We start from the raw sequence: 14,984 nt of genomic DNA, 5'->3' as shown, positions 1-14,984 counted from the left end.
GTTGCATACATTGTGTATTTTTACCATGACTATTAAATTAAAGCGCCTGGTTTTGAAGGAAAGAAGAAGTTAAGGTGAGATGTCAAAGAACTTAGCGAGTACATTCAGATGCTTTTAAGCATTAGACTGAAAATCAAGTTAAAGCTTAATTCTATAATAACAAGATAAGGGAAAGTGGGCTTAATTAGATAAGTAAACGGATCCCAGCCCTCAAACGTGTCCTATATCAGCAATGACAGCAGCTCTGCTCGCCTCCACAACCTCTCCTATATGGAGCTTTCTGAATTGATATCGCGCCGCCCTTCATTCACCTGCACTGCAGCCTTCTGTGGCAGACGCGCTTTTAAATGGAAATCATCCTGACAAGCAATCACTTCATAGAGTGTACTCATCCCACTCCTCCTCTCTTTTCTGCTTTAACTTTCGCTCTCGCTCTGTAAAAGCACAGACCGCGCATCTACAAGTGGGAAGTTAACTCAACATTAGCATGTTACCACAAGACAGTCGGCATACTGTTTTATATAGTTGTGAAATTATGTTCATGAAAAAACAGGTCACAGGCCAAACAAACCAAAAAATTATGCTAGAAAAAAATTATATAGACAATGAAGCCTATTTTAGAACCACTGTGTTTTTGTGACAATTAAGCACATTATCATCAGAATAATTACTGTAATGTCTAGACATTTTATAATTGTAATTCTCATTATGTTGATTCTCATTACATTCTCATATTTTTCTAATTAATATTTAAACAAATATACATTAAAGGTTTTGCACAAAATACTACTTTAATGTGTAAATAATTGGTGAGAATTGGTGGTATTATATTTATTGTCATAAACATAATATCACAATGCATAAGTCCTAAAATATGCTTCATTTTCTTTATGCAAAATATCAATTCTTCGTAATAACTTAAAATAAGGTCCCATTTGTTAACATTAGTTAATGCATTAACTAACCTTAAAAATGAACAATTCATTTGTTACAGTATTTATTAATCTTTGTTAACATTAGTTAATGATAATACAACTGGTTATTTCATGTTAGCTCAGGTCCATTAAATAATATTAAAGGGGTCCATGAATATGATTTCACTTTTTTAACTTTAGTTAGTGTGTAATGTTGCTGTTTGAGCATAAACAACACCTGCAAAGTTACGACGCTCAAAGTTCAATGCAAAGGGAGATATTTTCTTTTTACAGAAATCGCTTTTTAAAGACTACAACAAACGGCTGGTAGGGACTACAACGAGCTTTCTCCCGGGTTGGTGACATCACAAACCCTAAAATTTACATAAACCCCACCCCCAGGAACACGCAACAAAGCCAGCTACGGTTTGAATAATGTAAGGCTGAACGCCGTTACTGACGATCGTCATTTTGGCTGCGTAAGATTCTCCAGTTTTGTTGTAGTTGAGCAACCGAAGCGCGAGCTGTTAAAGCTAAGCCCTCTTCTGGAAAGGGGGCCGGAAGCAGCAGCTTATTTGCATTTAAAGGAACACACACAAAAATGGCTTGTTTTTGCTCACACCCAAATTGGGGCAAATTTGACAAGTTATAAAAAATTATCTGTGGGGTATTTTGAGCTGAAACCTCACAGACATCCTGTAAAAGGGGCATTATAGGTCTCCTTTAACAGATGCAACTTTTGATTTTAATAATGTATTAGTTGAATTTTGAAATTAACATTAACATTCAGATTCAGAATCCAGAAACCCTTGTTATTAGTGACACCAGTGGACGTTACGTGAACTGCAGCCAGCAACTTAACGCACTTAACACATAACGCACAAAAGACTGAACGTGATTCAATGCCCAATATACTCACAGCGAAGTTCTTTTTTGTTCTTTGCTTAGAAATAAAAAGAAGTTGGAAACACCTTTGCAGCGATATACTGTTAACAAACATCCAGACGTCGTCCACGCTGCTGAGAGTGACGTGTAGATGAATATGTAAATATGTGCTGCACGCTTTCCTCTCAATAAATAAACACAAACACGACAGAGGTGAGAAAGCGGCAGTTTAGAAAGCATCTGGTCATAGAGATGTGGATATGTTTGCACCAGCTCTGCAATTCACCGGCATCATGTCGACAGATGAGGTAATTAAAATTAAACTGATAGTTTAATTATAAAGTATATATGAGACTATAGACTATATAGATCTGGATGTATGAGACTATAGTTTGAATTAATCCCTTTACTTTGGAGGACACACTGACAGTACAGTACAGAATAGCTCTTTTGGCATTATCCTGAACATTGTATAAGCATTCATTTCATGATAGAAGCTCTTGAGAGCGTGCGTAAACATCACTTCCATTTGATTTTCCCAGCAAAAACGTCCTGAGTCCTTCACATAAAAATCAGTGTACAGGCTTTCATAGACAACCTTTGAAGTTTTGTTACAAGCTGTTCACACAATGGCAACAAAAGTGATAAAATAGTATTCAATGTAAGTTTGTGTTAACCCATGTAGCTAACTAATGTTAACAAATGAAACCTTAAATGAAACAAATTAACTTTGTAAAGTGTTACCAATTTCTTAATTATTTCTTCTGATTTTGGGATGCAGTTTTACTTTTGTGAGATTCACCCACATGTACATTTGGGCCAGGTTTTCCTATCTACTTCCTCTGCAATAGTCCAGAACTAGAAATTTCATGAAGATCAAAAGAAGACAGTCCAAATTTCCTCCAAAACCCATTCCATCATATATACCAGGCAACCTTTCATCTTCTTCAAAAGGCTATTCTTTGAGAGAGGGCAATTTCAGACACACAGCTTTGTGAAAAAAGAAAGTCAACTCTCCATTAGTTTGTCTTTTACAAATTATGCCTCCACAGAAAACCTTTGATCCTTTGTGCTAACTTAAATTCATACATCTAATATTGTCACCTAGTACTGAACGTGTACAGATTTCAAATTATGAAGAGTTAATGAATCACCTTTCCTCTTAAAACCACAGGTAACTCTTTTTGCAAACATATATGTGCCTAATGAAATTAAATCATTCACCATTACTAAAAGAATGTCAAAAACCAGTAGACCACACAGACACTTAAAAAAAAACAAAAAAAAAACCTGTAATATTACATATTCAAAAGGGCACACAGTGGCTGTAATTGTATCTAACAACTAGCCAGTGTTAATAACCTCCCTTGGGCTGCACCGAGACTCACACAAACTTATTATATCCTACTGTTTGTTAAACAAGTGCACATCAGCATAGCACAGGCAAAAATTAGCTGTCAACTCAACCGCCACGATCCTACACTACTGCACAGCAGTCATGTACAATCAAGTCAAAATCAGCTTCGGAAACATGCACTCGGGCGCAGCAAAGTCAGCTCGAAAACATCAGCCCATCCGCTGACCTGTCCTATCTAAAACAGCTGATTGTATATCTAGAACAAATCCCCTGCCCTATCTCTTTTATTTATGTGTTTCTCCTATGGGTATTATTTATTTTACTGCAGTGTACGACTTTGAAAAGGTTTGCGTTTCAGGAGCTGCCACTGTCTTCTTACACAAAAAAAGAAAAGAAATTCACCTTGCCATTTCAGCGGCTTTCTTGTCACTGATGTCATCTAAGTTGATGACCCAGCTCAGGACCAGTATTTTTTATTGTACAACAAAAAAAGCATCCTTAAAATCAAATATTAAAATGTATTAATATTACAATAAACAGCATAGGCAATAATATGTTAACTAACCTCGAAATTAGAGTATCATAGATGGTCTGCTTAATATCTGCTAGCAGTTCATTTTGCTGGTTCCTCAGTAAACATTCTACTGACTATAAGTAAATTTGCAACTACGTCAACTTATTCTACTAACCCAAACCCTAACACCTAACCCTAATCTAACAGTCTACAAATACTCTAATGTATGGAAGTTTGTTTCCGCCATGAAATAAAAAACAAAAAAGGTAATTGTGACTTTTTATCTTATAATTCTGACTTTTTTTTTTCTCTCAAATTCAAGTTTATATTTAAACTCACAGTTGCGAGTTATAAAGTCAGAATTGCGAGTTATAAAGTCAGAATTGCCTGATATAAAGTCAGAATTGCGAGTTATAGTCAGAATTGTGATATAAAGTCAGAATTGCGAGTTATAAAGTCAGAATTGTGATATAAAGTCAGAATTGCGAGTTATAAAGTCAGAATTGTGATATAAAGTCAGAATTGCCTGATATAAAGTCAGAATTGCGAGTTATAGTCAGAATTGTGATATAAAGTCAGAATTGCAAATTATAAAGTCAGAATTGCGAATTATAAAGTCAGAATTGTGACATAAAGTCAGAATCACATGATATAAAGTCAGAATTGCGAATTATAAAGTCAGAATTGTGACATAAAGTCAGAATCACATGATATAAAGTCCGAATTGTGAGTTATAAAGTCAGAATTACCTGATATAAAGTCAGAATTGCGAGTTATATAAGAATCGCATGATATAAAGTCAGAATTGTGAGTTATAAAGTCAGAATTGCCTGATATAAAGTCAGAATTGCGAGTTATAGTCAGAATTGTGATATAAAGTCAGAATTGCATGATATAAGGTCAGAATTGCGAGTTATAAATTCAGAATTGTGATGTAAAGTCACAATTGTCTGATATAAAGTCAGAATCGCGTGATATAAAGTCAGAATTGAGATAAAAACTCACAAATGTCCATATTGTAAGGAAAAAAAAACATGTTTTTTTCTCAGAATTGCAAGTTTATTTCTCACAATTCTGACTTTATAAGACGCAACTGCAATTTTATATCATGCAATTTTTACTTTATAACTCGCAATTCTGAGAAAAAAGTCAGAATTGTGAGATGAAAACTCGCAATTGCGAGAAAAAAGTCAGAACTGTAAGATAAAAAGTTGTAATCACCTTTTTTACTTTTTTATTTAGTGGCAGAAACAAGCTTCCATACTAATGAGAGCAAGTTCACGTGTCAAAGTTACTTATAGTTAGTAGAATGTCTAAAGTGGACCATCAAAATAAAAAGTGTTACCAAATAAAATACATGCAGTACAAAAATACAACTTTTATGTATAAATACTTGTAATATATACAACTTAATATATCTTTTTATATATTCTTTTTATGTCAATGCATATGGTCCCAAAAATATTCTTCATTTTGTTTGACTAGGTTACGAATACTATGATACCTCACTCATGAACATGCTAAAAACAGCAAGGGTAGATGTTCCTGCGACCCATTTAAGGGTCACGACCTGCTAGTTTAGAGCCACTGATCTATAGAATGTCCAGGTAGACACATCAGTTACAAATGCGACAGAAACGGCATCCATCCCTCCCTCCCTTTCGATCTCTTTCCTCTCCTCTCTGGCAGAAAAAAGGGGCTGCTGCTATGAAGATGGATTATCCTGCTGGTGACACCGTCTCCTCTCCTTCTCCACCATCAAGGAGAGCTTGCACAATTATGCCAATTAATCTTACACAAAAGGAGTTCAAATGCACCCTGCTTTGATTAGGTCTGGCTCCCAGACAGGTGCTTGCACTCAGCATGCATCCACATACACGCACGCACACACTAACGCCCATTTGCATAAAACAATACATCTGATTATGAATTAGTCTCTAATGGCATTTCCACTTAATGAGAGTGGTGTCTTTATACCTGCTGCTGTTTGCAAGGTTAGCCAGAGCTGACAGGGACGCAATATAAATAGGTGGAATAAATCACATCTTAAAGCTGACATGAAACCGCATTTGCAACCCTTTTTATTTCACATATGTGGCATATAAAAAAAGCAAGATGGGACTTGATTTTATAAGACTTGTCTATAAATTCTAAAATGTAATCAAATTAATTACATGATATGCTGGTTAATTAATCAAATTAAATCACATATATGCTGAGAAAAGAAATGATATAATTATATTATATAATTGTATAAAATTTTACATAAGCTGCTTTATTTAAAGATACACTATGTAACTTTTTTTTGTTCAAAATTAACAAAATTTAAATAATGAGCCAATACACCATGTTTTTGTCTTACATTGATTCACTATAATAAGCCTGTTGGGATGGTTTTCACAGGAAATTGCATGCATGTCACTTGTTACATAGTGCACCTTTAAGCTCCTGGTTTCTATTGTTCGGTTAACATGTAGTTCCGCCCCAAACTCACCCCATTGGCTAATCAAGCTATAAATGATTTAAAATTGCTCTTAGATCATTAAAGGATTAGTTCACTTCAGAATTAAAATTTCCTGATAATTTTCTCACCCCCATGTCACCCAAGATGTTCATGTCTTTTTTAATTTAGTTGAAAAGAAATTAAGGTTTTTGAGGAAAACGTTCCAGGATTCCAGGTCAAAATTGCAGTTTCAGTGCAGCTTCAAAAGGCTCTACTCGATTCCAGCTGAGGAATAAGGGTCTTATCTAGTGAAACAATATGTCATTTTCTAAAAAAAATAAATAAAAATTATATACTTTTTAACCACAAATGCTCGTCTTGCACTAGCTCTGCGATGCGCCACCCATTACATAATCACATAGGAAAGGTCTCATTCATGAAAAAATCTCATTTTCTCCTCCAACTGCAAAATCATCCGACATCATTGTTTTACCGTTTTTGTAAAGGTCCATTAAATAAGGGAAGGGAAAGTGGATTCATCCAGGACTTAGTCTTTGCATGTTCACTTTGTAAACACTGGGTCGGTACTTCCGCCTACGTCACGCTTGTTTGAAGCATTTTAAAATCTTCACTAGCGCAGTTGCTTTGTTTGCAGGGTTTCCGGGGTAACCGCTGCATTCTGCTGTTCCATCAGCGCCCTCTGCTGTCAGAGAGTGAACGTGCACTTTCATTCAGCGCGTCTCCATCACTTGTTCCGCCATGTGCTTCTCGTGCACGTTGGGCTTGTTTACATCTGAGTGCGTGTCCCTTTGACGCAGAATACAGCGGTGTTGTGCATTTTATATGGTTGATGGGGAAAGTATTCTTAAATGCATTATAAAAATTGTAATAATTGGTAATAAATTATTATTTACGGTATTTTTGAAGTGCCCACGATAACAATATCGTGCATATTCATTATCGTGATATATCGCATGACAACGCGCATCCCAGAGCTAGTGCAAGACGAGCATTTATAGTTAAAAATTATATATTTATATATATATATATATATATTTTTTTTTTTTTAGAAAATGAGAGATCGTTTTGCTAGACAAAACCCTTATTCCTTGGCTGGGTTCGTGTAGAGCCCTTTAAAGCTGCATTGAAACTGCAATTTGGACCTTCAACCCATTGGAAACCATTGAAGTCCACCATATGGAGAAAAATCCTGGAATGTTTTCATCAAAAACCTTCATGTCTTTTCCACTGAAGAAAGAAAGACACAAACATCTTGGATGACATGGGGGTGAGTAAATTATCAGGAAATTTGTTGAAATTCTGAAGTGACCTAATCCTTTAAAGTGATTGCAGTAAATACTTTTACATCGATTGATTAACATCTCACAGGAACGCTCTGTTGTACATAAGTTAATTCAGTTTTTATAACAAGTAACGGGAATGAATGTAGAGTGTGTATGTGTACATACTGTAAGTGTACGTAAGCATAGGTGTACAAGACATTGCCAAAGGAGCTTGAAAGAAAGTCAGCATTTTCCAGAAATACATTCAATTCTGCAAAAAGTTCCCTGGCTGCCTTCCATCTATTGACAATGCAATCAAACATTCTGACCAGACCTTGCTGGCCACAATACAACCTGGGACATGTACGTGCAAACTTGTGATTTATCCATTTTTCTTTTTAATTACCTCTGTGTCAAAGATAGGTGAGGAGGTCTAGGTGGAATACCGTTCATGATCAAAGGCAGAAAAGAGCATTATTTTCTTCTAAACCACAGAGAGGGTCCAAAAGGCATAAAAAAATAATGTTTAAATAATAAGACTTCCCATTAACGAATACTCAGTCTTTGCCTTTTTTCCTGACTGCAAAGGCAGAGTGGCAAGATTTAATAATTAAATATCTTGTAAGATATGTAGGCTGTCTTAAAAAAAAAAAGAAAAGACAATTCTTTAGATCCACTTAATCGCTAAACACCCATTCGACACCTAAATGGCTTCTTAAAATTCAAATAAGGCTCTTAGCAATCTTTGTAACTACGGAACGCTTCGTTCCCCAAAAGAAAACAAGCACTGTCTAACACAATATTTATAGCAAATAAAGCACAGCAAAGACTATTATCTAAAGTGGTAGGGTTTAGGACATTTTTGTGTCAGGCAGAACAAAGAAAAGTCTTCCATAATGTGGTCAAGATAGAGCGGCCCCAAAAAGTATTTGGACACTTAGGCCTCACTTAAAATGTCTGAATTTCATTACATTACATAACAAAATATCAAACTAACCTTTCTGAGCAATTCTTTCCAATAAATTTTAGTGGATTTATGAAGTCAGTGACCTGCAATTAAGCATGTTTCACTAAGTGTGACAACCATTAAGCACCTAAATGCTTTTTTATCTTAATTTTGAACAGTATATTATGGAAGCTTGTTTCCGCCACTGAATAAAAAATAAAAAAGGTATAATTGTGACTTTTTATCTCACAATTCTGACTTTTTTTCTCGCTAGTTCTCGCGAGTTATAAAGTCAGAATTGCGAGATATAAACACAATTGTGAGTTATAAAGTCAGAATTGTGAGTTATAAAGTCAGAGTTGCGTGATATAAAGTCGCAATTCTGAGAGAAAAAAAGTAATTCTTTTTATCCTCAGAATTGGAATTTATGACTCATTTATATCTCACAATTCTGAGAAAAGTTGGGAAGAAAAGTCAGAATTGTGAGTTTATAACGCGCAATTCTGACTATTTCTCGCAATTGTGTTTATATCTCGCAATTCTGACATAATTCGCAATTGCGAGTTTATATCTTGCAATTTTGAGAAAAGAAGTCTGAATTGCGAAATGTAAACTCACAATTGTAAAAAAATGTCAGAATTGTGAGATAAAATGTCGCAAATTACCTTTTTTATTTTTTATTTATTGGTGGAAACAAGCTTCCATAGTATATATATTGTTTTGCTCGAAATGGTGCACGTTTTATCCTTCTTGAAAATACATGCCACTTATTTTGATACTTTGTCATTGAGTGCAATCACATTCAGACATTTTTAAGTGTAACTTACCATAAGTGCTCAAAAGATATTCTGCACAAGGATTCCCAAAATTGAACCATAACAAACTGGACAAAACATATTGTGTTTGTGAATAAAATGTCTGCATATAGTGTTTAAAAGAAGAGAGAAGAGATGCAAAACGTAGTGAAAGTAAGAAAGACATCTCATGGCAAATCAATTTTCTGCCTTGACTCTTCAAGGTGTATTCTTCAAGAATTCGTCAGCTTTGCTGTCCCCTCACACAGGACAGCTCAAGGACATTGACAACATAACCCCTATGCAAACGGCCCGCCACTCTGTTTGATGAGTGCCAACACCAACTTTGTATATGTAAACGACGGGCAACCGTGGTGTGCACACACTGACAGATGCATACACAAACACACGCAGACGCACTGAACTTTGCCTATCTCAGTGTGGTCAAACGCAAACGCTCTGGGTCGGTGACATACTGCACTTGTATCAAGCTGGGTCTGGCTGAGACAGGGACATATGTTTGTTGATAAAGGCTGGTCTGGCAGGGACGCCGACCTCCTACTAAGAGTGCAGAGAAGTTGATTAACACCCTGCCTTTGCTCAGGAGGGAATATTACTGGTCATCTGATAAACCTGCAGAGTCCAGTTATGAGGGACTGCATGATCCTTACTGGAGCTGTTAATTAGAACATCAGGCTTCATTTGAATAATTGTGTGTGCTCACTGATTTCTGTGCAAAATGTGCATCTTTTAGAAAACTTCATCACAGTTGAAGTGATGAAATACTGAGTGCTAAAAATACGATCTAACTAGAAAAAATTGCCTTTAGACAGTATTTTTGGACGCCATAGCCTTGCTGGAAGAAAAACCTCCAGCATAAACCAATTTGAGATAGATTGGCCTATTTTGCTGGGTTTAGAAAGGTTTGTCAGCTGGTCAGGCTGGGAAACCAGTTGGTTAACCAGTCAAAACATGAACTGATCCAGACAGTGATCTGATCAGCACTACAATTTACAAGTTTTGAGTTGGTAAGATTTTTGAAAGAAGTCTCTTATGCTCACCATGGCTGCATTTATTTGATCAAAAATACAGTGAAACTGTATTACTGTAAAATATTATTACAATTTAAAATAATTGTTTTCTACTTAAATATATTTTACAATGTACATTTATTCCTGTGATGGCAAAGCTAAATTTTAGCATCATTTCTCCAGTCTTCAGTGTCCCATGATCCTTCAGAAATCAATTTTTGTGAAAACAGTGATAACTTTTTTTCTGGATTTTTTTTATAGAAATCTTCTGTAACATTATAAATGTCTTTACTGTCACTTTTGATCAACTTAACGCATCCTTGCTGAATAAAAGTATTAATTTCTTTCAAAAAACAAATCTTACTGACCCCAAACTTTTGAACGGTAGTGTAATAAAATATAATTTGCATTCACATTACCTTAACTTTATTATATTTTATATAATCATATTTGTATATGTATATAATATTTCATATTTCATTTTATAATATTTTAAGGCAGAATGTTTGATAACAGGGCACACATTAGAGATCTGCAGTACATGTCTGCATAAAATGGCCCACTATGAGGCTCTTATGTTTAGGGAAGTGAGCAAATAACAGAAGGAGATAGTAAAGCATTATGAAAGAAAGCAAAAAGAGCAGTTGAAACTGAAACACAAAGCCCACCAGAGACATATCGTTGCGACCCTTAGCAGAGACATGCTGAGACATGCTTTTTCTCTGGCTGTTGTAGTGGGATTCCACAAGCAGAGATGAATGACCAAAGTCAGTGGCAGTGCTTTGTTGCTGTGAATAACAGAAATGATTTGACAAAGACATTATATCAAAAACCAGATCTGGAGCACAACCGCAGTATTGTGGGCTCATCATCCCACAGTCCAGTTGACTGTTCCTGGATCAGGCTGGAAAAGCTTTGGTTTTATAGCATTATATAAAAAGACTGCAAACAGAGGAAAGGCTCCGCAGTTATGACTAATGACATCTGAGTGGGATCAGGGATTACCTGCTGCTTTCTCGGAGGGCGTCGTTGCCTTTGCGCCAGGAGATTGTGCCTCGAGGAGACATCTTGGGCTTGCATTCAATGAGAACATCGCCACCTTCTTTCACTAAAGTGAGGCCCTTCAGTTGGTTTTGGGAGAAATCAGGAGCGATAGCTGAAATGAAAATGAAATGCAAGTTTTAAATTATATTAAGAGTATACGTCAACAGAAAGCACAAAAAATGTTTCACAACTTCAAACCATCATAGCTAAAACTCTCATGCAACTATTTTCAATTGCATACAAATAAAGGAATGTTTTATAATCAAAACAAGTAAAGTGACAACACAAAATTAACTTTAAGCTGATATCTGTCAGAGTGTTTGTTATGATAATGGGTATGACAATGTTGATATTTTTGGTCTTGGTAGAACAGATCTGCTATGCTGCTGCTGCTGCAGAGCAAGTACGGTACTTGCTACTGCCAATACATACATGACACCCTGCTGTGAGCAAGTAAGACATGCTGCTGCTGTACAATATAGTGTACATGAATTACCCATAGCAGATCTATACAGGTGGAGCTGGGGAAGGTGGAGGGTTTCTGAAAGTGCACTGCACTGCTAAGGCAAATGCTAACCAAGCACTTGAAGGTTGAGCACGCAAGCTCATTGGCTACTGATACAGCAGGAACCAATCAGCTGTGCCCTATAGAGAATGATATGATTGTAAGCAGGTGAGTTAAGAACCTATCGGACTGTGCCATCTAGAGTTTCATGACAGAACTTTGTATATATACACACTTAAAAAATGTACTGTCTTTCTCTTAAAAATCACTTTATTTTGGTAGTCCACTTTAGACATTCTACTAACTATAGTAACTTTGCAACTAAATGTCAACAAACTCTCATTAGAGTATTATAGATGGTCTGCTTAATATCCGCTAACACTTTATTTTGATGGTCCCCCAACAGACATTCTACTTACATTGCAAGTAAATGTCAACTTATTCTACTAACCCTAACCTAACAGTCTACTAATACTCTAAAGAGAGTTAGTTTACATGTAGTTGAAATTAATGAGAGTTAGTAGAATGTCTAAAGTGGAATATTGAAATAGCGTGTAAACAAAACAAATAAACACAAGAAAGAAATCAATGTCATGGGGTAATTTAAATGACTCAATAATTACATTATTCATGACTATAAAAACAATCTGATCACTAGCTATGGTATTGTGAAAATAGAACAGGCTAAAAAAAAAAGTCAGAGCTGTGGCCTAGTGGTTTGCTTTGTGGATGCAGTCACAAGTTTGAATCTGGCTTTGACATTTCCATTCCCCCCTCTTATCCCCATTATTTAGCATCCTGTATCTTATTGTACCAATAAATAAATGACACATAAAGAACCACTGAAATATTTAAGAACAATAATATTTAACAACTAAAGTCCATCATGCATCAGGCCAATTATTCCCTTCATAATTAACCATAATTACAGGTAAGCAGACATGAGGATTAAGGACTATTTAGAGCACATCCTCTCTAATCATTGTACTTCAAAGGAAGACATGTGTACGTGGGTACGTATGATGTAGAAACAGAGATGGCAGAACAGAGGCTTGGCGTATGTGGCGCACTTTAATTATCACACGCTCCTTTTCTCTGCTAAGAAAAACAAAGGGAAAATGTCACGTCCTTTACTCTTTTTTTCCAAGTTCCCCACTCAAATGAGTTTTTATTATGATAATTTCTCCGGCTCTACAATCTTCACTCTCTGTCTTTTAAAAGGCACTGCAATTATTTTATCTGCACAAGGGATTGAAAATTATTCTCCTGTGAGTTCAGTTTCTTGGCCACTTTGGCGGCTGAATTTTTATGGCAAAACAATAAACAAAGAAAGCTGTGGGTGAATAGAATGTTGCTGTAGACGGCAAGTAAACACAGCTCTGGAGTTTAGTGCATGTTACTGCCCGTGACAATCGCAATGTCAGTTTAATATGCAGTAACCATTTGTATTAAGTCATTTGTAGGTTGACTTCCCTGAATAAATGTAAACACTACAGCGCTTTCAAAACATTGCTGTGTGTTTGAGTCTCCCAACATACTGTATCAGCTTCTGGCTCAAACAATTGCATGAGCTGGTTTAGAATTAACCATTCCTTTAGGACTTTTAAGGAATATACAGTATATTTGGAAACAAAAAATGCAATTACATTGCCATACAATTAATTTCAATATTAAAAATATTAATGCTTTGAAAAGATATGCAGCATACATGCACCCCAATAAGGTATTAACTATATAGTAGACAACATTACTAAACAAAAAAAACAACTAACACAATGTATAACTTGTACTGTATCTTTAATGACACTATATGAACAGTCAGCATGTGTCTGATTCACACACACACAAAAAATTAATATAATTTTTATTCTGAAATCAGACACTGTTTGTGCTGTATGTTTTTGATTCACTTAAAAAGAACATGTTCATATGAGTCATTGGTCACACTTCAGTTTAGGGTCCAATTCTCACTATTAACTAACTATTAACTACAACTTTTTTCTCAATAAACCCCTAATTACTGCTTATTAATAGTTAGTAAGGTAGTTGTTAAGTTTAGGTATATGGAAGGATTAAGGGATGTAGAATATGTGCTTTATGAGTACTAATAAACAGCCAATATCCTAGTAATATACATGCTAATAAGTTAATAGTGAGAATTGGACCCTAAACTAAGGTGTTACCGAGTCATTCGTTCAGGAATTGGACTACACTATTTAAGCTGTATGTTTTTGATTCACTTAAAAAGAACATGCTCATATGAGTCGTTCGTTCAGGAATCGGACTACACTGGTTTAGCTGTATGTTTCTGATTCATTCAAAAAGAAAATGCTGAGTGTTGGGCAGGGCTATCAGTTTATCCAATCAATGGTAGATAGGGGAGGGTTTGGGAAGCCTGTTTGAGCCAAACATTATTTCTGTTGTGTGCTACTAGTGAGGCATAAATTAACTTTTAAACAACAACAATCTCCTTGATAGAATAAGAATGAAATGCCTACTTGCACATGCAATGAACAATATTAAACATCTAATTACATTATGACTCATAAGTGGCCATTATCAAGAGCATACAGTTGAGATAGAGTGTAAGCTTCATTAATGCAGTCATTACAACTTTATAAATTTACAAACCAACACCAATATTTCAGTTAAATGTGATTAACCAGGTTTCACTTACTAATAACTCCGAGTTCAGCATTGGAGTACACTTCTCCATACTTATTTCCAGCAACGCACTGGTACATTCCAACATCGGAGAGCTCCAGGCGAGTGATGGACAGGGCGCCATTAATGACCTGCACCCTCTCCTGTGGAAAACAGGATATCTCCGTTAAGAGTCTTTTACTGAGACTGCTAATCTGCATAAAAGCACAACGTGTCTGGGAAGGTAAATTATGTCTGGAGGTTGATGGAAACGATCATAAATCTGAGTGTTCATTACTAATGGGAGACACTGCGTAGGGAGGCTGCTCAAAAACGATGGTAATAAATCTGTATGTTTATGAGATGGAAATAAAGCCCCGGCTTGTTTACTTCTTAACCAGAGCTGGAGCCTCTGTATTCCGTGGACAAGTTGTTGGGAGGCTGGATGATGTTTGCCATTATAAACAAGCTGGGATAATATTTTAACGCTGACAGCTTTATACCATTTTGAGCATGTGATGGAATGAAGTTTGCATGTCCTCTGATGTTAACTAAACTTGTTTGATGAATATAGTATATTAAAAAAACAACATAAAATGGGTAAACCAGGTTTCAATACTCCCAA

General features: G+C 35.8%; 1 protein-coding gene across 2 annotated transcripts in view; it reads right to left on the bottom strand.

The window, feature by feature from the left end:
* The window catches only part of cntn4 (contactin 4), a 160,074-nt gene that overhangs the window by 38,244 nt on the left and 106,846 nt on the right, over window positions 1-14,984 (bottom strand). For both annotated transcript variants that reach the window (XM_051896479.1, XM_051896478.1), the window contains exons 10-11: window positions 14,394-14,523; window positions 11,173-11,323 (exon numbers count right to left, since the gene is read on the bottom strand). In XM_051896479.1, the coding sequence (XP_051752439.1) occupies window positions 11,173-11,323; window positions 14,394-14,523 (281 nt within the window). The remainder of the gene's footprint in view (window positions 1-11,172; window positions 11,324-14,393; window positions 14,524-14,984) is intronic.

The sequence above is a fragment of the Ctenopharyngodon idella genome, chromosome 6 (genome assembly GCF_019924925.1).
Source record: "Ctenopharyngodon idella isolate HZGC_01 chromosome 6, HZGC01, whole genome shotgun sequence".
Classification (NCBI taxonomy): Eukaryota; Metazoa; Chordata; class Actinopteri; order Cypriniformes; family Xenocyprididae; genus Ctenopharyngodon; species Ctenopharyngodon idella.
This window is presented reverse-complemented; position numbering and strand designations above follow the sequence as displayed.